Source organism: Caretta caretta, chromosome 11, assembly GCF_965140235.1.
Source record: "Caretta caretta isolate rCarCar2 chromosome 11, rCarCar1.hap1, whole genome shotgun sequence".
Taxonomy (NCBI): Eukaryota; Metazoa; Chordata; order Testudines; family Cheloniidae; genus Caretta; species Caretta caretta.
In genome coordinates, this window is record NC_134216.1 from 36,295,594 (window position 1) to 36,320,100 (window position 24,507).

At 37.6% G+C, this 24,507-nt stretch overlaps 1 protein-coding gene across 6 annotated transcripts in view; it reads right to left on the reverse strand.

Annotated features, from left to right (window-relative positions):
- LOC125644823 (sodium channel protein type 2 subunit alpha-like) overlaps nt 1-24,507 on the reverse strand; it is a 115,024-nt gene that overhangs the window by 37,604 nt on the left and 52,913 nt on the right. For 5 of the 6 annotated variants that reach the window (XM_075117903.1, XM_075117900.1, XM_075117899.1 and 2 more), the window contains 5 exons: nt 22,608-22,740; nt 19,144-19,382; nt 13,313-13,486; nt 10,308-10,664; nt 7,018-7,503 (listed from right to left, as the gene is read on the reverse strand). In XM_075117903.1, the coding sequence (XP_074974004.1) occupies nt 7,018-7,503; nt 10,308-10,664; nt 13,313-13,486; nt 19,144-19,382; nt 22,608-22,740 (1,389 nt within the window). The remainder of the gene's footprint in view (nt 1-7,017; nt 7,504-10,307; nt 10,665-13,312; nt 13,487-19,143; nt 19,383-22,607; nt 22,741-24,507) is intronic. The other variant, XM_075117904.1, reaches the window with a different exon arrangement.

The following is a 24,507-nucleotide window of genomic DNA, read 5'->3' on the forward strand; positions in this document are numbered from 1 at the left end:
CTGCACAGGGACCTCACAAGAGGTAAGGGGCTGTGGGAAGGACAGTAGCAGGGAAGGACTGTGCCACCTGGAAGCGGGAGCCGCACTGTCTCTCTCTCTCTCTGCACTCTCCAGGCTTTGCCCTGATGAGGCGCTGCACCCAAGGAAGGAAGCCCATGGAACATGCTGATCCCTAATCCCCAGAGAGCACAGGGAGAGGTACTGTGCAGCTCCGTGAGCCCCCAGTACCTCCACTTCCTGTAGAAAGCCCTGGCGTCTGGGCTGCTGCTCCCCTTCCCGCTGCTGCCCTGTGCACAGGCTGGTTTACAAGGCTGAAGCCAGGGGAAGACATGTCCCAGTACTTCCTTCCCTGGCTGCACCCTTGCAAACTTGACTTCCACTTATTGGCAACTGCCAGATAATGGCAACTTTTTGCTGGCAATTGAGGGTTGCTAATAAGAAGAATCTTCAAAATAAGCATCACTTGTGGTCAGGAATCTTGGAATTCTGATTGATTCAGGCCTTTTCTTCAGATCGTCATGAATCTGCAGTTGCAAAGTCAGCTTTCCACTAACTGAAAAAATATCTAGAATTCAGTTCTTCTTCTTTGATGCACCAATATTAACTCTGACTTCTGATCTCCCAGATTGTTTACTGTAATGGTCTTCTTGCTGGCATTTTAATCCACTCAATATTTGTTAACTGGTACAGAATACAATAGCTAGGATTCTGATGTGTGTGAAGGTTAACCCACTCCATACATTGTATTGATCAGACATATTTTATATTAGGATTAAAGTCTATAAGCTAAATTGAACCTCTTCTAAAAGACACCAGTTACCGTTTAAAATTAGATACTTTTTCTGGCCCATCAGCAAACGTCATCTGAATTTCTCTGCATTTTCAGTGCTGAAATGGATTACTTCCATTGTTCTATCTGTTTGCTGTTGTGCACCTACTTTTCTGCAAGCATAAGCCTGGTCAATTAAAAAAAATCCTGCCTTCTTCCACTTTAAGTATAAACTGAAGGTATATTCATTTTCACTCAGTTCAGCTCAATTATTAACTCTACACCATGGATTAACTTTTAATTTCCTTGAGCTAAATCGTATTCCCCACATTAAGCCCAAATAAATAGTCTTGGTGTTATCTCAAGGTGCTGCCCAGGAGCTGGCTGAAAAGGCATACCACATATCAGCATAGCACCAGAACCACTAAGCAACTTCTACTGCATATTCAAGGCTGTTGTAATCTTCCTGGATGCTGCATCCTGTGGCATGGTTGGGAGAAAAAGATTTGGCTGGTAGATTCATGTAATAACATATTACACCCTGCTCCCCAAAACCACCTTTGCCCTGGGCAGGTGAAGCTATGCTCCCAAAAATGGCTCCCTGCATCCAGCCCCATACTCCACAAAGTGGCACTCCAATAGTTCCACCTATGTTCAGGGTCTTCTATGTTCAAATAGGGATTCGGGGGAGCGCATTCCCCAGTGTTACTAGAAAGTGATTTGTGATGTCTTAAGGCACTGTAAAAATTTTGCTGCTTTCATTGTTGTAAATGAAAATTTCAAACCAGGCAGTTTTTTTTTTAAATTAAGACCTGAAATTCACAAGCAAAAATGTGTGTGCAGCTGCCCAGTGTGCATGTATAAATATATATAGGGGTATTTTAGGGTCCACATGGGAAAGGTCTGACGGGTGCTCTAAGTAGATGCTACCAGGGAGTCTGTCAGAGATACAGATGGGTAGTGACAAAAGAACTGCTATATTTCCAAGTACATGTAAAAGAGAAACATATAGCTGTCTAAATGTTTCAGAGTAAATAATGATCATATTCATTTAAAAGTACAAATATATCTCCAATATGTCAGCTTTCAAGACTTTTCTTGGGAAGACGTGAAGAGCCTGTGGGAGACAGTCATGTACCAGCCAAGCTAGTATCATCTCCTCCTATGCACAATGTTTAACTTAACCTATGAAGAGTTAACCACACAAAAGGCCTCTTTTGAAGGTACCAACTGATAAAGAGCTAGCAGACTTCTAAAAAGAGATGTGGTATGACTTGGAGGAACTTAGATACTGTTTTGAAGTCAAATAGGACATGTCTCTGGAACGTCTATGAGTGCAATATCATGACAGAAGTGAAACAGTTGTAAAATACAGGAACAATACAGAATAGACAACTTCATTTTTCCAAAGTCCATTGCTGATCGTACTGAACATTTAGACTACATGTAGCATAGCCCTGAGTACTCTGATACACCATCAATAAACTGTGTTATGAAGAGACAGTTGCTTCTCCAAAGTTAAGATTTTAATTTAGTTTCCATTCTAATACCTCTTCCCCTAATATCCTAAAAATGTAATTTCCATTTAATATGTGGCAAATGTAGGGCAGGGAAACTTTTTTAAACCAAATTTGAGATGATTTGGATAAGTTGCTTTTGGAATATGGGACTCAGAAATAATAGGTATTTTTTTAAAGAATGTCAAATGATTTTGCCACATTTGCTCTAAAACACAAATTGTCCTAGAAATTTCTAATGAGATTTATTTGAATGATTTTGGTGAGATCTCTAGAGCACATAACCATTTTAAGACAGGAAAAGGCACATTTGGGAAGTTATTTATTCACTGTCAAATTAGTCACACCTTTCTGTCTTTCTCTTTCTTCTTAAAGTAAGTCTCTAGCCCATTTCCTGTGGAGACAGCCTTCAAAAAAGAAAACGGATTGCTAGAGGGTTTTTGCACTCTGATTTATCAGAGTGTAAAAATAGGAAAATTGAAGTCCATTCTCTCAACTACCAGCAGCTGTAATTTCCAACTCAATTAATTGCTCCTGGCATCTGCCTCAGCTCCCTCCACCCCACTTCTCTCATGTCTTGTCAATGGAGACAGACAGTCAAATAAATGTTTCTAGTGCTCTCCCCTTAAGTATGGCTATGCCACCAAAAAAAATTAATACTTTAGTACCTGAGCCAACATAGCTTCCCACAACTCTTTTGTGTCTTTTGAGGGCATTCTGATGTGCTAAGTGTACTCTAAGAACCCTGTGCAATGTTTGGGGGAAGGGAAATGCTGTCTCATCCCTTATCCCTGGTTCTAAGGTACCAGACCTTCTCCCAACAAAGAGTTATGTTTTAACGGAATCCCTTGAGAGAGAAAGTGGAGCAGATGATATTGTATGTCTAATTTTTAAACACTGGGACAGGAGGTATGTGTAATCTTCAGCCTCCTGTATACAGAAGACAGGGAGTAGCAGAATCATCAATATGCATGGGTTAGGCTGGTGGCAACAGAATTTTCACAACTTGTTCATCAAGCCTCAGAATTGTTTCTCACATACTACCAGCAAAGGGCAGATGACAGCATTTCTACACATACAAAAGAGGTACAGATAGGGCCATCTTCTCCCACAGTGAGACCCAGAGCTAATGCAGTAGGGAGGAATGGAAAGTAATGGGGCTTGAGATAAAAATAAACATGGAATTCCTAACTACCATGGTCCCATTCCTTAACTACCCAACATCCATTGATACACACTGTAAATGTGCATGTTGGAATGTTAGGTAGCTAACCACTGCCACGAGTCCACGAGCAGAGACCAGCACAAGCAGCTGGACTCCAATTTCTTTTGCTACTAGTGATTACTACAGCCCTATGGAAATCAAATTTCCAGGGCCATCCTGACCCCAATGAAGAGTGCTTGCAGATCTCTTAAGCTCCACGTACTTGTGCTGATGAATTTTGCGGCCTTCACCAGCAAGATTCAATCCAGCCAAAGTCATCTGACCACTTCTCTCTTAGGTTCCTTGTATTGACTCTTGCTTGCAGTGCCAGGTTTTCCTCCCTGAAGACTTAATGATTCATCTAAAGCCTGCATCATGAACCTGGTTCATGCTGATATACTAAGGTCTTGGGGACTATAGAATAGCTGGCGGAAGAAAGCGCTTGGATAGAGAGATGGAAAGAAGGTATGGAGCCTGAAGAAGTAAACAGAGCCTGGAGAGTATGGAGTAGCCGATGTGTAGAAGTCAATTGTGAAGTCAAAATCCATACAGAACTTCTAGTGAGCTTTACTCTATCCCATTCCCTGACTCCAAGTGCCCTACAGAACTTATGAGCCTCCCTAGTTCCTAATGCATATAATAAACATTTTTAAAAAAATTCTAAGGAATTTATTAGAAAAATAACTTTGCTAGACTGGAGAAAAGCACATATCATTGTATTTATCAAACACAACCATTAGAAAAAGCAGGAAATTTAGAAGTAAGGTTCAACTTGAAAGTAATCCAAACATTTGAAAGTTTGAAAAAATACAATGTCACCCAAACAATATTAAATGAGGGGAAAAAAGAACTCTCAGGCAACCTTGTCCATCCATACCAAAAATGTTTATATAATTGTTGACTACAAAAACCACAATGGCTTATTCTTAACCTTCAGATGGGTGTGCTGACGGGCCTTCTTTAAAACTACGTGTAATTCATAAATAAAGACATACACTTCATATTCCTGATTAGACAGATAGCATATTGTGAATAATGGAATATCATCTTTCCGTAAATCATATCTGATATTGGATGTTGAAATATATGGCATTCTTTGAAAATATGGGAACTGTATGACTGACTGAGAGAAACATATAAGCAAAGGCATGCAGAGATTCTCTGCAGGCAATGGAAGGATTGTAATTTAGCCTGGAATACAGAGGAAGCTATATATTTATGGACAAGCATCAGCAGGGGAGAAATTCTGAGTGTGTATATGCAAGTCCAAAGGAGCATTAGAAATAATATATCTCAGAGACAGAAGTTGGAAAAGAAGGTAACCCACAATATGGAATAAAATTGGAACACGAATGGACATCATGCTAGAGGCCAAGTTAGTGACACAGATGCTGGACTTGATCAAACTTATCATCAATATGCTAATGAAAAAGATTACTTCAAGGTTAGAATTCTAATGCACCTGGTCTTCAAAGACTCTCCAGGGTATAATGAGAATGAAGGAAAGGAGGAGTGAGGTTCTAGGGAGAGAAAGAAGGAAGTTCCTCTGAAAGACTCAAGGTCACAGAACCAGTGACTATAACTTTGGCATGGCAGAGTGGAAAGAAAAAGGGCTTGAGAAACTAATTGACACAGCTTGCTAATGCTGTGAGCATAACATTTTCTTTAAACTGAAATGATTAGGCATGCCTAGGTGAGTGTATGGAAGCCTTAGATCTAAGTGTGTGTTTGATACCATTTAGATTGATTCTTCTCTCTTCTTTTTTAGCACATTTTATTTTATTTGACATTTTTGAATCTCAGACTGTTTCCGAGATAATTCTCAACAGTTCATCCTGCTGAGAGGTCCTTCAGCTCCTGAAGGAAGTTAATGATAGGGGCTTGTGCCTAAACCCTACTTAGGTTCTTATTCAAAAGTGCCAACCAAGTATGCCATAAAGTACAGTTGGTTCTCTGGCTGTGGTGAGTCTGAACCATAGGAAGAGGCTGAATACTACAGAAAAGAGACTAGTTTGAGAGGCCAAGGTGGCACATAATAAAGCATTATTCCTCAGAGTTCAGTACGGTTCCAGGTGCCATCTATTATATGTGAATCATTAAAACAAAAAAATATAACAGACTACCCTCCAATGTGCAGTCATGAACGTGTACCTCCTAAATAGAAAAAACAAAACGTACTGTAATGGTGAAGCATCACACATATTGTATACTTTCTGCACTCCACCCACAAGCCATACAAGAACCAGGTCTATTCTAAACTGAGGATGTTTACAGTAATAGACTGTAGACATCTTAAAGCTCAAATTTCTGGATTTCTAATATTTTTAAAAATAATTATGTCCTTGAAATTTTGTTTTGAATTTACTTACCCTTAACTTATAATATGTACTCTGAGCCATAACTCCACTGTACAAAGTTTTCTTTGTCTGAGAATCAAGTATCAGAGGGGTAGCCGTGTTAGTCTGTATCCACAAAAACAATGAGGAGTCCGGTGGCACCTTAAAGACTAACAGATTTATTTGGACAAAAGCTTTCGTGGGTAAAAAACCCACTTCTTCAGATGCATGGAAGAAGTGGTTTTTTTACCCATGAAAGCTTATGCCCAAATAAATCGGTTAGTCTTTAAGGTGCCACTGGACTCCTCGCTGTTTTTGTCTGAGAATATTATCTCCATTAATCTCCAAGGTGTCAGCCATGTCTATTTTGATGAAGCTGTTGGTTTATTGGGTTTTTTGGTTTGGTTAAAAAAAATCCTTTGTCTACTTTTTGCACAATAACCAACACTTATTTACAGTAAAAATAGTATCATTTTTTCATGTAAGCTACTGTTACAGCTATATACAGTATAATGGTTAGTCTGTACTCCTGCACAGTTTTAAGGTACTGGTATAAATGACACTTCAGAAGGGATATGGAATACTCCCTATCAGCTGGCTATATTCTCTGAGCTCAAACTCACCAGTAAGATTATTTACAACATTTTTCAGCGGGTCTAAAAATCGCTCATTGGTCTATTTATACTATGATGTCTTAGTATTCATCTTTGGAAATTGCCCACGTATATTTTTTTACTTTTCATATATAAAAAATTAGATCAGGTTTATGCAGAGAGATATCCTTGAGTTCTCAGTTATAATACTCAAGGGCCTTCAACAATATTCAGATTTCACAAACTCTGATCATTGTTATAATTACTACCGAAATGATGTCTTATGAAATTTGCATCAAGTCCTAAAACTTCACATAATAAAACCTGAAAGAAATGCCATATTTATAAATCACACAACTGCTGTAATAAGTAAGCTAATATGTAAACTATTTTCCAGACTGACAGTAAAAATGCAGCATCTAAGGAATCCTGATGCACCATTAGGTAGATCAGTGCCAAATTATCATACACATTACTCTAAATGTATAGTATTTTTATACAATACAGGAAGAGATTTATTAAACAGTACTGAAAATAAAATTAAATAATGAATAAATAAGTGCATAATTACTTATTTTTCATATATAAAAAGTCCTACCTCTTTGCTTTCTTCTATATCCGACTCACTGCTAAACTCTTCTGTGTTTAAATTTTCAAAATCTGATTCTCCAATAGCCATAGGTACTGTCACAGTAAGGCCCGGATTGTTTATGAAAGACATATAATCATTTTCATCAACTACATATTTTTCCACACTGCTGCCTGTTCCTACACCACTGGTAGTTCCATTCCCATCTCTAAGACAATTAAGATCTTTGCTTATTTCAACGACAGTATGGTTGGAAATGCAGCTGTCTTTCTTGTTGTTTAGATCTTCAAATGCTTTGATTTCCTCTAATGCTTTTTGCTTTCTAACAAAGGCTTTTTGGACGAATTCCCGTAATTTTTTTTTCACATAATCTATTCCCTTCTGAATCCTTGCAACGGCAATCTGGAGATTATTCATTTCATTATCATCATCTGTAGCAGCAAGGTTATCTGAACTAAATGAACTCAGTAGCAAGGCCAGAAACAGGTTCAATACCTAAAAGATGAGAAAACATAGCTGTATAATATATATGTGTATATAAGAAATTAGTATTTTTAAAGGACACTATCTAATTAAAAATTATACAAATTATTTGTTTTAAAAAAGAGACTTATTTAATTTATTTTGGATAATCAAATAACAAACACTAATAAACATGAAAGAGTTTTACAAAAATGTCATTTTTTATCGTGTGCTGTTCATCTTTACTCACATAATGAAAATAAATCAGTTCAGCTTCCAAAATTCTCACATACTAACATATTGCTGCTGTTCTTGGATTCTAAACATCTCAAGACAATGTTATTCATTTAAAAATAGCTTTAAAAAGTCCTGGGTGGCTGTGTCAACCAGATTGTTGAGAGAACACTGTTCAAGCCCTTCTGAAAGATCTGGTAGAATTTAACAAAGATAGGATAGGATTCTATAGAAATTATTGTAAAAAACGACATAATTTAATGGTAAAATTATGTCCTCCTTAGATTGTCTAACCATTCTTAAGATATTTCTAGCAGGAATGTAATTTTCAGTTAAATTCTGTAGGATGGCTTAATAACTATATAGAAAGGTTAACAATCTTTATTAAATCCTACAGTACTCCCATTGCTTAGAATACTACTTAACAAACAAAAAATAAAATTATTGTATCTTCCCGTTTTGCTCATCTTTCCATTTAGCACACACTCATTTCCTCTGTTTTTCTATAGGAATTTGATATTACAATGGCCTTCTTTGTTTGTTCACCAGAAACATTAATGAGGCTAGTATCAATACTGCTCTGAGGAATATGGTTTATTATTTATACTTTAGGCTAGCAGATGGTACACAAAAGGACAAAACATTTATATTATTTTATTTTACCAAAGTCTTCCATAAGATCGGGCTATTTTCTTTTAAATGTTCATAGCAATAGACAATTATACATCTATATGTCTATATCTAAATAGATATATACCAAATAATCTGGTGTACACTTTCTCACTAGAGTACCCTTTTAAAAGCAGTGGTTTGGATAGTTTAAAGGTCATGAGGTATTCTCACTTTCAAATTTAGGAGCAGAAGCTGTCATCTGATGGCTGACTAGTTGTAATCTCAGTCTATTTCCTAATGAACAAGTGTCCACAAAAATTTAAGAAAAACACTGGGCTGTCAGTCGGAGTGTAAATCCAGGACAGATGTCAAACAAACTAAAAAAACCAATCACTGTAATTCTGATGTGATCAAACTTTCCTCATGTGCAAATGTGCCAGACTTCTCCTTTCTCTTCTACTAAACTAAAGGGCCAAGTCTTCAGATCTTGCACATTCAAAGCTTCACTGAAGTCACAGAAATATTGGGCACAAAGAAATGTGGGATCAGGCTCAAATATGACCTAATGATGAGGTTGCTAAGTCAGAGAAATAAATGGCAGTAGCCATGTTGATTGCTGTGGAAGCGCTCTCTTTCTTTAATATATGCAATAAAATACATGTCCAAAAAAGGATGAAAATATCAACAAAAAAGGACATTTTATTTTCAATTAACTCAAAGTATGTTACAAAAATAGACGATAAAAAGAAACTTAAAACTAAAATAAAAAAGCAGTAGACTCTTATCTTAAACACTGCTTCCCAGTTAGAAACATATTTTTTCAAAAGTTCTAAATTGGCCAATTTAATTTACATTGGGCAAAAACTTGGCACTTAGCTGTCAGCTTGGATGCAAATTCTGTTCTGAAAATACAGCTAATCATTATGTCATTTTTATTCTTCTAGTTTGTCATGAAAATAGTTTAAAGCAATTTTAGAGGACTCCACAAATGGTGTAATTTTAAAATAGAAGTTTTACAGGCACATAGTGGGTGCAAATGCATCTTGCTCTGGAAGTTTGTTTTATAATATATATCTCCAAAAAGTAACAATGGCTGAACTTTGAAAACTTATAGACCTACTTAGGTACCTAAAGTTAACCGTCTGAATCCGACATGTACTACATAATTAAGCACAACTGAATGATTTATGAAATTTAATTGTGAGTGTATTTTTTTATTAATTTAAGCTAGAATCACAGTTGTCCGGTAAAAATCTTATATAATCCACGCAAGAGCCTTGTGTTTATAAGGACACTCTAGTGTTCTTTGGAGCATTTATTTTCTAGTACAGGGACAAAAAGGGGATAACAGCTGACAGAGTCACAAGGGGCTAGATTATGTCTTCATACACAACTCTAAGCAAGGGGTAGTGCAGCATACACAGCACAAAACCAGATTAATAGATTCCAAGGTCAGAAGGAACCATTGTGGTCATCTAGTCTGACCTCCTGTATAACACAGGCCATATAATCTCCCCCAAATAATTCCTAGAGCATATTTCTTAGAAAAACATTAAGTATTGATTTAAAAATGGCCAGTGAGAGAGAATACACCACGACCCTGGGTAAATTATTCCAGTGGTTAATTATCCTCACTGTTAAAAATGTATGCCTTATTACTGATCTAAATTTGTCTAGCTTCAACTTTGTGGGAGACACTGTGACTCAGACAACACCTCTGAGTTAATTATTTGCTGCTCACTCACTCCATGCATGGGAATAAGTGGATGTGCAGTATCTGCTTACTCCTGCACACCTGGACCCAAGCTCAGGGGACTCCACACTTCAGTGTAAGGGTAGGGTGGGGGGCTGTTCCTCCCTCTCTCTCCTCTGGATGGGCATGTAGTCTAAGCCAAACAGAGGTTTTTACAAAGTAAGCTTGGAAAACCTTTATTTGTTAAGTGTTATATATGCTTTTTTGCCGGAAAATGAATATCTGAAAAATTACATACCACAAGGTTTCCAATGACCATGACCAGCATGAAAACAATAAGGCACATGGCTTGGCCTGCAACCTCCATACAGTCCCACATAGTCTCTATCCATTCTCCACACAGCACTCGGAATACAATCAAAAAAGAGTGGAAAAAGTCATGCATGTGCCAGCGTGGAAGTACACAGTCTGTAGCAATCTTGCAGACACAGTCTTTGTAGCTTTTACCAAACAGCTGCATACCAACCACAGCGAAAATGAAGACAATGATGGCCAGCACCAAGGTCAAATTTCCCAAAGCCCCCACTGAGTTACCAATAATCTTTATCAGCATATTCAGTGTTGGCCAAGATTTTGCCAACTTGAATACTCGGAGCTGAAAAACAAGAGCAAAGGAGCATTTTAGTGCAAAATGAAACTCTGAATGTGTGTCTTGCATCTCTATTTATAAAAAGTTCTGTATTGTAAAATATTTCATTTTACAAATTTAGATGCCATTTAGCCAAATTTGCTGTGGATGCAGTCTACACTATATTTGTAATGCAGAACCTATAAGGCCTGTTCCCATTAAAGTTTAGAAAATATAAAAATATCTTTTAAAATGAACTATAGAAACTAGGATGTGAGAATATGGCTTGTAATAATACTTGTAAAGAGAGCTAGAAGTGGATATTTTAAATGTGTAAATAATACTTCAGCTGATAAAGTTGAGATAGTTAAAATTTTCACAAAGATTTAGGAAAGTCTAATGGATTACATGCAGATTGAGAAAGACATGGGCCAGTGAATGGGAAGGGAAATTCCATATTTAATGTGAAAAAATTGAATTGGGGTTACATTTGGTTAGTTTACTGCAGTGTATCCTCCATGTGGCTACTCATGAAAAGAACCCAGAAGCTTAAACTATTGTGTAATGCATTAGCTCATCTCTAATGGTGTCTGAGTCATTTTGAATTTACAGCACTGATACTCCATGGACTACACTGACAACCTTTCCCCTTTTGATGTCATTCAAGGTATTGGTAAACCCTAAATGGACTTGGATCTACTACAGTACACTAGGTAACATATCCTGTTTGATCATAGGATTAAATAATCCAAGCCAAGCACCTAAAAACGTTCTTAGCAGAAGGTTCCCACCTCTGGAATCTGTTCTCCCTGAGCGCGGGTTTTTTGGTGAACTTTCATTCAGGGGGTGATCTTGAAACAATCATTCTGAGAGGTGTGACCTACCCTGTTCATTTTACTGAGGTGTCAGTTTAGAAACCCAATTATGCTAATTTAAAGGTTCACATTGTAAACTATTCACTGCTCTTGAAAGCAAGTGGAAAGATAGAGGAAGGATCATAATATTAAAATCTGTACAATCTGTTGTGAGGGACAGCGCATTATGGTACCAAGAGTGGAGGGTGTATGGTAGATAGTCAGCACTTTCTCCTCTCCCTCAATCAAGCCCAAAGAGCCTCGTAAAGCCTGGCAAGGCATGTGAACCCCACCAAGAGGAGTCAAATCAGTGAGCACACACAAACCTATTTTTAATATCTGCACAAACTGCTGTGGACAGCATCTCATTTTGGCAACTCACACAGGAGGGTGGGTGGGGCCTTTTGTGAGGGAGTGTGGAGTTGTTTTCCATTTGAACTCCTGAACGGAGAGGAATATGCTACACTCCTTACAGTAGTTTACACTTCCCCACATCAGATGCAGTGCTCAACCTGCAGCAGCTCCACGCTGTCCTCAACATGCTGTCCTGCGAGGTGGGTCTTAAAGGAACGATCTAGTCTTAATTAACAGTGGACAAATTTTAAAGCAATATTTTGATAGTGATAAAGTGATCTCCATTTAAAAAACAAAACAAAACATTTTTTGTCAGTAAACATAATGTTGTATTTGAAGTTGCTAGATGCCACAGCAATGGATGCCATAAAAAAACCTAAGCTAGTTAGTTATTTCCTATTCTTAGTATTGGGAAGTATTACAGTTTTTCAGAAACTATATGTGGTAACAACTGAAAAAAGTTGACTTTTTAATAGTGCCTATTGTGGCTCCAGTAACTATATGTATGCTGGCCTGTAAACACATGAAGTTGGTTATAGGGTGATGTTAAAAAAGCAAACATTTACAGTGGTACCATATAAATATTTCACTGAAACATACATTCTTAATTTAGGTGATGCCATGGTAAAGTCAGTACTTTGATATGGTATTGTGTTACATCTAATGGTAATTATTGCTACATTTTGTCCTCTCTTGCTCCATCCTTTTCCCATTGAAGCAAATATATTACAAATGGTGAATGGAGGTGAGGAAATAGAGAGAAGGCAAAATGTTTGGGAGGCCGGGGTCAGGTCAGGACTTTGATGATTTTGTGTATTTTTTATGGTTGTATTAGTAATTATGTGTTTGCACAACCTTAACTAGCTTTTAATAAATGTATTGGATTGGGGGAAGACAGATGGATAAGGTACATTCATAAACATCTATGTATATATTGTATATACGTATATAAATATATAAGACATATGATACTGCCTTATAATTTACATGCCTATATCTTACACTCTGATCATATCTCTAATAATATCTTTCATCACTCCATCATTTGCTATACCGTTGATAAAAAGACTTGAAAAGTACCATGTTTTGCTCTCTCCCTTGATAAATTAGATTAAATTATTGACAAAAAATTGAAAATGTGATAGTATCTCTCTCTCTTAATTTCATCAGTTATCCATCAGTGGATTTTAATAAGAAAATATAAAAATGAGATTAAAATATAAGGGTTTTGTACATGTTACCTGAACCTTGTGTTAAAAAAACAGATTTATTACTATTGGACCTGATTTTAAAAATTAAGAATTCACAATCATTCTTCCACCAGTACTATTCCACATCACATTGTGCATGCAGTGAAAAAAGAAGTTTTCTGAATGTGCCATATAAACATACTGTGGCTGAATTATAAATATATTTAGGACCTGTCAATAAAAAACCCGTGTAAATGTTATTTATTAATATATTTACCAATCTGAATGATCGGAGAACTGATAATCCTTCAACATTTGCAAGACCAAGTTCCATTAAACTAAGGCTGACAATAATACCATCAAAAATATTCCAGCCTTCTTGGAAATAATAATAAGGGTCCATGGCAATTATCTTTAAAACCATTTCTGCTGTGAAGATCCCAGTAAATACCTAAATGCAAAATGTAATCAATTAGTCTAATTTACTGGAAGTTTGTTAATAAATGTATTTGAGCAAATTTTTACAATCCAGCTGTAGACTCATAGACTTTAAGGCCAGAAGGGACCATCACAATCATCTAAAACGATCTCCTGCACATTACAGGCCACAGAACCTCACCCACCTATTCCTGTAATAGACCCATAACCTCTGGCTGAGTTACTTAAGTCCTCAAATCATGATTTAAAAAATTGAAGTTACAGAGAGTTTAAACCTGCAAGTGACCCATGCCCAGTGCTGCAGAGGAAGGCAAAACCTTCCCAGAATCTCTGGCAGTTTGACTGAGAGTAAAATTCCTTCCAGACCCCAAATATGGCACTTAGGCCCTGAGTCTGTGGGCAAAGCCCACCAGCCAGTCACCCTCAGTCTATAACTGTTATATATCTACATAGTTCCTTAATATTTTCACACAGTAATATTCAGTAATTAAAATCAGTGACTGAAAGACTTTACCTTCTGGCATTTATTTAGTAACTTATGTTTTATAAGTTGGTGCTTTCACTCCATTTCCTACAGGATACATCAAATAAAAATAACACAAGAATTGACAGTAATTTGCATCCTTGCTGGCAGTCTCAGAAGAGAGAGAATCTGAGATAACTTTCCCCTAAATGTGGTTCCTTCAGGTCAGAACTGAAGTATGGAGGTGGAATAGGACAGAGAAGCTTGCTCTGTCTGGGCTGTACCTGTTCTGTGGATAAAGAGAGGGTTCCATCCAATGTAGCATCTTCCATGAGCTCCACATTCATATGGGAAAATGTGGTTCAAAATATTTGAAGGGACCAAGGCTTAAATGGCAGAACCCCATTGATTTTAGTGGGGCCAGGGGTTTCACCCCTAAATCTCTTCTGCACTAAATACCGATAAGCAGCATGTAAAGCCCTAGTGATTCTGAAGCAAACTATGTAGTGCCAGATACGTCCAAGTGTTCTGAAATACCACAGAAGTGTGTCCAGGATTTTCCTAGTTATCTGCGGAAGCAGGAATTGTGCATTCTGCCACCACACTGTGATTGTGCAGTTCCTTCAACCCACTTTCTCTCACTCCCACAATAGTTAATTTTATGGCAGCAGGACTGACTTTTTTCAAACCTCTATGCAACTATGATGCTCTGGGTGACTGGACTTAAATTTGGGAATTTCAGAATTGGGAGTACAGTACCTGAAACACCATTAAAACATTAATCACAGTCAAATGGTATATATCAACATTTTTTACAAATACTACTTTTCAAAAATAACAAAACTATACAGTTAGACAAGATTTAACGGCGATTACAACATAATCAGAGGAAAAGGGAGACAACTCTGCAGAACAGTTACAATTGGGGTCAAGGGATTAAGGTAGTAAATGAAAAACAAATTTTAAAAAGTCTTTCTTCCCAAGCACACATACCCATCACCAACAAATAATTTTTCTTGAGCTTTTGCTGCACCATCAAAACCAATGGAAATAGAACATTTTAGCTGAAATTAATCTACCTTTTCTGATAATTACTGGTTGTTCTTAATCCAAAATGACTAATAAATTGTACAGAAAGTGAATCATTACATTTCATAACTATTTCTTCCTTCTCATAACCATACTGCAAGAGCACAATCTTCTGTTTGCCATATCATAATCAATCCCCTAACAATAGAATATGATATCAACAAATAATAAAATATTCTTTGGATGCAAACTACCAAATGAGGAACTGAGGATTTAATTGAAACCAGTAGAGAGGACACTCTCTGCATGCACCTACCCTTAATTTAGGTTAATGAATTATTAGAATGGATAGTGCAAAGCCTACTTCTTGTTAACATGCAGAGAAAGGAAATCAGGAACTCAAAATGGGGGAGGGGAGAGAAGGTGGAAAGCAGGACCTTGGATTGGCAAATGGCTGGAGTGAGAGGGGCCTAAATTAATCTTTTCAGAGACAGACTATAATATCTTGGGAAAGAATATTCTGGAATATGTAATGAATACAAGGAAAATATGAGTTATTTCAGTTGCTGCAGGAGGAAGGAAACCCTATTTTATAGAAGAGCATCTCAGACTGTTATTTTAATTTTCTGTGTTTTTATATTTTATTAATGTACTGTTTTAAAGGGTCACTGCTAAAATGTAAAGGCTACAGAAAATGTATCTTTTCTTTAAAACATCTTCTTACAGAGCTATATGTCAGCCCTACTAAATCAGTGTTCAATATGAATAGAAGCTAGACTGCTTAAAACCCAGCAATAATAATCAGGGCACTTGGCTGATTTTGGTTCTCAGGCGTGCATATGGCATGAGTCTGTGTATCTCATTCCATCCCTCTCCTATCCATACTTTCTGCAATCTTGTGCACTGACAAGGGATTAAAAATTTACAAGAATCCTGTTCGCAGACAAAGAATTCTTGCAATTAAGCATGAAAATGGCAAGTGGAGTGGATGAGACAGGAGAGAGACAGAGAGAGTGTGTATATATACAGATATATATACTCACAAACAACAAAGTTGGCAGGTCTTACTATTCAAAAAGGCAAGCGTGTATAGTCCCAAGCCTATGGGTGAGGTTTTAACAGTGTATGTAGATAAATATGTAAAATTGACACAACCCTTCTGCACACACAACTGTCAAATGTACTTAGCTATTCTTTATAGTGATTTGTCCAATACAGTATTAGTATCAATGCTACAATACCATACCACATTTCATCTGGATTACAAAAATGACGGCACTAGAACTGGTAGGAATTTTTGATGGAAAATGCCATTTTTGTCTAAATCAGAACATTTAGTAAAATGTGTTTACTTTTATGAACATTTGCACACAAATGTCCATTCTGAGACTTCTGCAAATGTGTTTCAGAATTCCAAAATTTTATGTTAAATGTTTTTCATTTTTATTTTATTTTTATATTATTTCATACCATGTCAGCACTCCGACTGCTACTGACATGACACAAAATAATGGTTAAAATATTCTATTCTATTGTTTTATTTTAATTTTATTTTAAACATCATTAAGGGCAGCTGTTATTTAGTACTGATTTGAGTGACCTTTTGATGTAGAAAAGATAAAATGTTTCAGTCACTAGTAAGAAGAAGCTGCCCTAAATGATTTTGAAAATAAAAAAAATATAGCCTATTTCCACAATTATTTCATGTTATGACACGTCAGCACACAATGTTATGAAATAATGTAAAAATAATATAAAAAATTTTATGGGAGAAGAGAGAATAAAATAAAATTCTAAATAAAATTGCAGAATTCCAAAATGAAGATTTTCTGAAACTGATTTTTTTTCTTGGAAATTCCAGTTCACGAGAAATTTAAAAAATATTTGTTTTTTGTTCTGAAATATCTATTTTCAAATTCCAGCTTTAAATGGTACCCAGTTTTTCTATTGATATTGTTGGTAAATTTACAAACACTTGAGCACTTTCTGATATGCAATAAAATATAATCTTCCCGTTTGGTGAGTATTTTTCCAGTTCCCTAAAGTGGCACTGGCATGTTAGTAGCAAGAGAAATGCCATTCCAGAATTACAGGTTTCAGAGTAGCAGCCATGTTAATCTGTATTCGCAAAAAGAAAAGGAGTACTTGTGGCACCTTAGTTTGCAAATCAGTGGCACTACTATGGGTACCCGCATGGCCCCACAGTATGCCAACATTTTTATGGCTGACTTAGAACAACGCTTCCTCAGCTCTCGTCCCCTAACACCCCTACTCTACTTGCGCTACATTGATGACATCTTCATCATCTGGACCCATGGAAAAGAAGCCCTTGAGGAATTCCACCATGATTTCAACAATTTCCATCCCACCATCAACCTCAGCCTGGACCAGTCCACACAAGAGATCCACTTCCTGGACATTACGGTGCTAATAAGCGATGGTCACATAAACACCACCCTACACCGGAAACCTACTGACCGCTATTCCTACCTACATGCCTCCAGCTTTCATCCAGACCACACCACACGATCCATTGTCTACAGCCAAGCTCTACGATACGACTGCATTTGCTCCAACCCCTCAGACAGAGACAAACACCTACAAGATCTCTATCAAGCATTCTTATAACCACAATACCCACCTGCTGAAGTGAAGAAACAGATTGACAGAGCCAGAAGAGTACCCATAAGTCACCTACTACAGGACAGGACCAACAAAGAAAATAACAAATCACCACTTGCTAAACTAAAACCTCTCCAATGCATCATCAAGAATCTACAACCTATCCTGAAGGATGACCCATCACTCTCACAGATCTTGGGAGACAGGCCAGTCCTTGCTTACAGACAGCCCCCCAACCTGAAGCAAATACTCACCAGCAACCACACGCCACACAACAGAAGCACTGACCCAGGAACCTATCCTTGCAACAAAGTCCGTTGCCAGCTGTGTCCACATATCTATTCAGGGGACACCATCATAGGGCCTAATCACATCAGCCACACTATCAGAGGCTCGTTCACCTGCACATCTACCAATGTGATATATGCCATCATGTGCCAGCAATGTCCCTCTGCCATGTACACTGGCCAAACTGGACAGTCTCTACGTAAAAGAATAAATGGACACAAATCAGACGTCAAGAATTATAACATTCAAAAACCAGTCGGAGAACATTTCAATCTCTTTGGTCACTCGATTACAGACCTAAAAGTTGCAATTCTTCAACAAAAAAACTTCAAAAACAGACTCCAACGAGAGACTGCTGAATTGGAATTAATTTGCAAACTGGATACAATTAACTTAGGCTTGAATAAAGACTGGGAATGGATGGATCATTACACAAAGTAAACTATTTCCTCATGTTTATTCCCCACCCCACCCCCACTGTTCCTCAGACGTTCTTGTCAACTGCTGGAAATGGCCCACCTTGATTATCACTACAAAAGGTCTCCCACTCCCCTCCCCCACCCCCCCGCCGGTAATAGCTCACCTTAAGTGATTGCTCTCGTTACAGTGTGTATGGTAATACCCATTGTTTCATGTTCTCTATGTATATAAATCTCCCCACTGTATTTTCCACTGAATGCGTCTGATGAAGTGAGCTGTAGCTCACGAAAGCTTATGCTCAAATAAATTTGTTAGTCTCTAAGGTGCCACAAGTACTCCTTTTCTTTATTCCAGAATTAGTACTTTCATATAAAAGTAACTGAAGACAATTCAAAGAGTATTCTGATAGTGGAATATTTTATTAGATTTCTGACATTAAAAAAATATTTTCTATGCAAAGAGTGTCAGCACCAACGGGAGAGAATTAAATCATCATCTAGCAGCTAAAAAAGACAAACTCTAAGATAGGCTTCAAAGAATCTGTCAAGCAATTTACCTAAACTGAAGATTATGCTGTCAAACAATATTCAATGATTACATTACAACTCAAGATTATGGGCCTGATCATGCTCCTGTAAAAATCCGGTGTAACGGTGGCGTCAATGAAAGAGGCCACTCTTATCTGTGAGAGTCCAGTGTACACTTTTTAACCTGCTTACAAAAGGTTGTCTGGAATGAAATTAAAACAAGTTTTTATCTATCTAATCTATCTAATGAATGCTATATATATGCTTTCTTTTAGGAAAATTCATTTTTATCCACTACATGCTACATTACAACCCACTTACCAGGTTTCCCACAGTCAGCACACTGCTGAACTGTTCTGTCATTGGGTAGTGTTCCATGGCCATAAACAATGTGTTGAGAACAATGCAGATAGTAATAGCAAGATCAACAAATGGATCCATCACAACCAAATTGACTATATGTTTTACTTTTAACCATGGGCTCCAGCAGTCCCAGATCAAGAAGGTGTTTGCAAATCTGTACCAGCACGGTGGACATTTGTGTCTGGATTCTTCGAGCTCTGGAAAAAAATGTGTAACATTAACTTATAAAACCAACAATTTTCCTAACAGAGCCACTAGAAGTGCTTAGTTTAAAATTAAAAAAATATCCCAAAGGTTTATGTGCAGCTAAAATATACTATATGAAAGAATTAGTCATTTGTGATTTGTACACTAAATACACACATTTCCAAATGAGCATCTTTATAAGCACAATGATACTGCTGCTTTCACATTAGCTGTGTAGTACACTATTTTCTCGACTAAAGACATATTCACTAGTACAATAAACAATACTAAACCACTACTTTCACATACTGCAATGTAAGGGATACTCTCATTCTTTACTCAAATCAATAGAGGATTATGGTTTTGTGGGGCCCTGGGCCAGAGCAAGTCTGGGGCCCTCCCCACCCTTTCTGACTGCAGTCCCCTCCCCGGGCACTCCCCAGCAAGCCCTGCGCCCCAACCCTGCTCCCCAGCAGGAACACCAGGAGGAGCAAGTCGGGGCACAAGGGCACCCTTTTTCTGGGGCCCCCCAATTGTCTGGGGCCTCTTGGCCCAGTGGCTAATCCACCACTGACTCAAACCACTGTTTTGTTTTGTTTTTAAAAATGCAGTATGTGGGTTAAGACAAACACAACCCCTTCCCCCACTCAGTTTTAGTAGGACAAGTTGTCTTCTCATATACCTACAATAAATCTATCAATTAAGAAGCAGATCTATTATGTAAGCCTGTGTCCTCTGTTGGGAATATCTGATTCCTATTTTTCCTTACATTTGACATCATCATAAAGGTCAGATTTCCAGAAGCCAAATTGCCTCTAAATAAGGTTTGATTGCAAGGATGAACATCCGTGTGAGAAATCAAACCTTGATGGGATGTTTGGGGATGGAACAGAAGGAACATGGAGATATTCTGGTTTAAGTTAAGAAGTTAGCTTAGTGAAAAGCAGCCCCCTACCCCTTTTCCCTCCTCTCCCCGCAAAATGTCCATGCACTGTTTAGTAGAAGTTGCGTCTGAATGTGTGCATTGCAAAGGGCATCAGTAGGTGGTGAGCAATTTCCAAAATTCTGTATAAATATTGGTCGTGAAGATCTTCCTGCAGTAAGATAGAACAAGTTGGTTGGGTGGAATAACCAAATTTCTGAATGTTTAGCTAGTCAGAATGCTGATGGGGGAGGATTATTGTTAGGAATCCGGACCTCCAGCAGAGCCAGTCTCCAGGTAACCTAACGAGTGCAGCGGGTCTATAGTAGTCTGCATAATTGGCTACACCACATGATCAGTTGGAGGAGTCAGCCAACCAGCTCTTAAGCTGAGCACCAGTTCAGCGACTGTTCAAAGCATTTGCTCCTGGTTGTGTTAGTTCCAGTTCTCACCCTTCACTCTGGTTCCTGACTTCGGCTCTGAACTTTGGTTCCATCTCCTGGCTCCTGATCCTTGGCTGTGGCCTCTGACTGACCTTGGGCTGCAATTTCTGGCTACTGATACCTACTCTAACCACTAGTCCCAAACACCCACATCCCAGTCACTGACAGTGACCCTGAACTGGGATGGAAAATGGGCTTTCAGAGAGAATGATTGGGAGGACAAGGAAGACAGGGTTTCCCTAGCCATCTTCCAGAGGTTGAAAAACCACAGCCTTTGAGGCTACAAAGGAGCTATCAGGATGACATAAGCTCAGATCTATCTGATGTTTCTGCCTGTCCTTGCTAGTAAGGGAAGAGGGAGAGAAAGGTAAACAGTGAGAATCTTCTTCAGCTAAAGAAGAGGTGACAGAAGAGCTCCCATAGGTGACAGCAGAACTGGCCCAGAATTTTGAATAATGGGAAGCAAACTGACCCATCTACACATAGTGCTTCATTTAGAGACATTGGCAAAGTCGTACTAACCTCTTGTATAAATCAGTCAAATTTGTATGGACTCAACTGATATCAAATCTAGTAGAAAGGAAGACTCTACTGTGATCTGAGATTTGTAAAAATGCATTGGAACTATTTTTACAAGAGGATAAGTAATGTACACCTTCATCTTTGATTATAATTAAGCTTGGATTGATTTGCTTCTCTGAGAAATGAGAAAGTGACTCATTTTAAAACAATCTGTTGAAATTTTCACTTTTCACAAATGAATTTGAAGAGTACTTTGTAAATTTTGTTTATACATTTTCTTTAAAGTTTGAGGTCGAATACACATTACAAAGGAAATTAAATAGGCTTTGTCTGACTTTTTAGAATTGCTGTTAAAAAATTTCCTTCACATATTAATCAGTAACAGTGTGCCAAAAGGTATCACGATAGATCTTTAGAGCAAGTCAAAATGTTATGCTATGTGAATGAAGTTCCAGTATATTCAGTTTTCATCATGTTTCCAAATCACCTTTCATTCTTCTAGTTTTTGTGAATAAATATTTTATGGAAGGAACTCGCAATATATGAGGTTTTTATGAAACGTTATTTATATTTTTGTCTGCATCCCTCCGTTGTAACTCAAGAGAAGCAGTGGATGTATAGGGTTGGAGGGAGCCAATTATTATAGGGGTTTTTTTTAACCAAAAGACATGGATTGTTGTTCACTTTCCATACTTGTCTGTCTGTCCTTGGACTTTAAGGTAAGGACTTTGGGTAAGGACCATGCATAACACATCCCTGTTATTATCCTTGTTATTATCCCAAATTATTAATATGTAATGATAGTTTCTATGAAGGTTTGCTTTAATCTCCTATTGACCTGATGTTTTAGAAAGAAATCCCGTTCTGCGGTATCAGCCATCTCTTTGGCCTCTACCACTTCATCATAAATGCTAGTATCATGGAATGGTCTTTCTCCTTTTGCAGCTTAAAAAAAAAGAAGACATAATTAGTCATCTGCCCTTGGATGGCTGTTACCCTTTGGACCTGGTCTCCCTTTCAGTGACTGCACTAAGAGAAATTCTCTTTCTTTCTCCTCACAGGGGAATATTTCCCGAACAGTGTTTATTTTGTTTCTTCTACTCTGTTCTAGACTGGAGCCAATATATAAAAAAATATAGATTAGGATTAATATCATAGGAGGCTTAGGGTAAATCAGGCTAAATGATTAAGAACATGTACTGGAAATGTTCATTTTGTACTTCCAGTGCCATACAGACTTCACCTGTCCAATTATACAATTACAAGAGAAATTGTGTACATCTTGTCTTAAGTGCAGCAACTAATAAAAATTCAGTGAAATGTGTATAAAAATGAAATTTGTCACATACCTTCCATTGTGTTTGTGAGTATGCTGGCTATACTCATTGCTCTTTGTCTTGCAGTAGAATCTTCCAACATTTCCATGGAAATTTGATAAGAACTCAATCTTCTTTTTCTTATTTCTGTTTCTGTAGTGGTGCCCTGCAAATGAAATGCTGGTGAATTAAAGCATTTTCAGCAACTTATTAACAACACAATATACAAATCCTATCATGACTTTCAAGGAAAGTCTGCTATGAACAGCTTCTTATCCAATATATTAGACTTTCCTTACATACTGCAAGTTTCTGTCTCCACTAGGATTAGCTTTGCTGTTTCCTAGATGTCTGGTGGGAATTTCAAACTGCCCAACAAGCAGTGAGCTAATCGGAAGTGGGTATATGAAAATACACACAGTGTGATTAGATAGAGGAGAAGGAAGATTTTAGGTTCCAGCAGAGATTCAGGTTCTCTCATTGAAGGGGTTGTTTGAGAAAGTATTGCAAGGTGACTCTTAATTTGGGGAGCAAATTGCCAAGCAGTGCTGGGAAGTTGGGGGCCAATGGCTAATTTAAATGAATGTTGGGAGTAAACTAAAATTTGCTGCCAGGTATCTTTTTGCTAAATGCTTATTAATTTCTTTAGAAATTAAGTACTTGTGGCACCTTAGAGACTGACCAATTTATTTGAGCATAAGCTTTCGTGAGCTACAGCTCACTTTATCGGATCCAATGAAGTGAGCTGTAGCTCACGAAAGCTTATGCTCAAATAAATGTGTTAGTCTCTAAGGTGCCACAAGTACTCCTTTTCTTTTTGTGAATACAGACTAACACAGCTGCTACTCTGAAACCTTTAGAAATTAAGTGCAGGTGTAGCCTATTACCCGAAGTTCCTGAAAGATGTGCATATTTGCCAGTCGTAAGGTGGCAATGGCAAAGAAATCAGTATTTAAAAGGATAGTATTGGTGCATGAAATACAGTAGTAAGGAATTAATGATGCTAGTGCTATTAAATGTTGCATTCCCATCCTGCTAAGAAATCTCACAATTTCTATGAAATCATTTCTTGTGATGGAAAAATCAAGTTATAATAATTGTTTTTTCATCCACCGAAATCTCACTGTTTCAAAAGGGTTGCAATAAATATGGAAGTCACCACTTATTTTCCTAGTCCATTCCAGTTTATAAATGTTTAGGATATATAATATAAGATGGCCTGGGACTTTTGCTTTCTGTTTTATATGATCTCAAGTTACCTTTATAAAGCAATAAATATTAAACTCTGATTTAAACATTCTTTAGCAGGCTACTGTTCCTGAGCATGTGTATTATTTTTTTTTTTTTTACAATTTTTTCTTCTCCTCTTGCTTGAGACATGATACAGTGGTCTGAACATAGGAGTCAGGAATTCATGAATCCCAGTTCCTGCTCTCTCACCAAATCACTGACTGGCTTTGGCAAGTCACTTAGAGCACTACATGGTGCATTGATCTGCATTGTATGGAGTGTAAATTCTAAAGCACAGCAGCACGTTACGCACTAACTGGCCAGTGTAGACCCTCCTGGTGGTTACTAAAAGTTTCCCCGTGTGTGTTAATGTAGTACTCATTGAAATGGGATGACAGTAACGTGCAGGAGGGAACTTTTAATATGTATCAGCAGTTAGAGCACAACATGCTGGTACACATGAGTATTTACCTCCTGTTCCCAGCTGGTGCAGACTAATGTACCATGTGGACAAGTACTTACTCTCTCTGCCTTAGTTCTACCACCTATAAAATGGGGATAATAACTCTTGCTTACTTCACAAGGGGGTTGCAGTGATTAACTGGTTAATGCTGAAAGAAAAGGAGTACTTGTGGCACCTTAGAGACTAACCAATTTATTTGAGCATGAGCTTTCGTGAGCTACAGCTGTAGCTGTGAGCTCA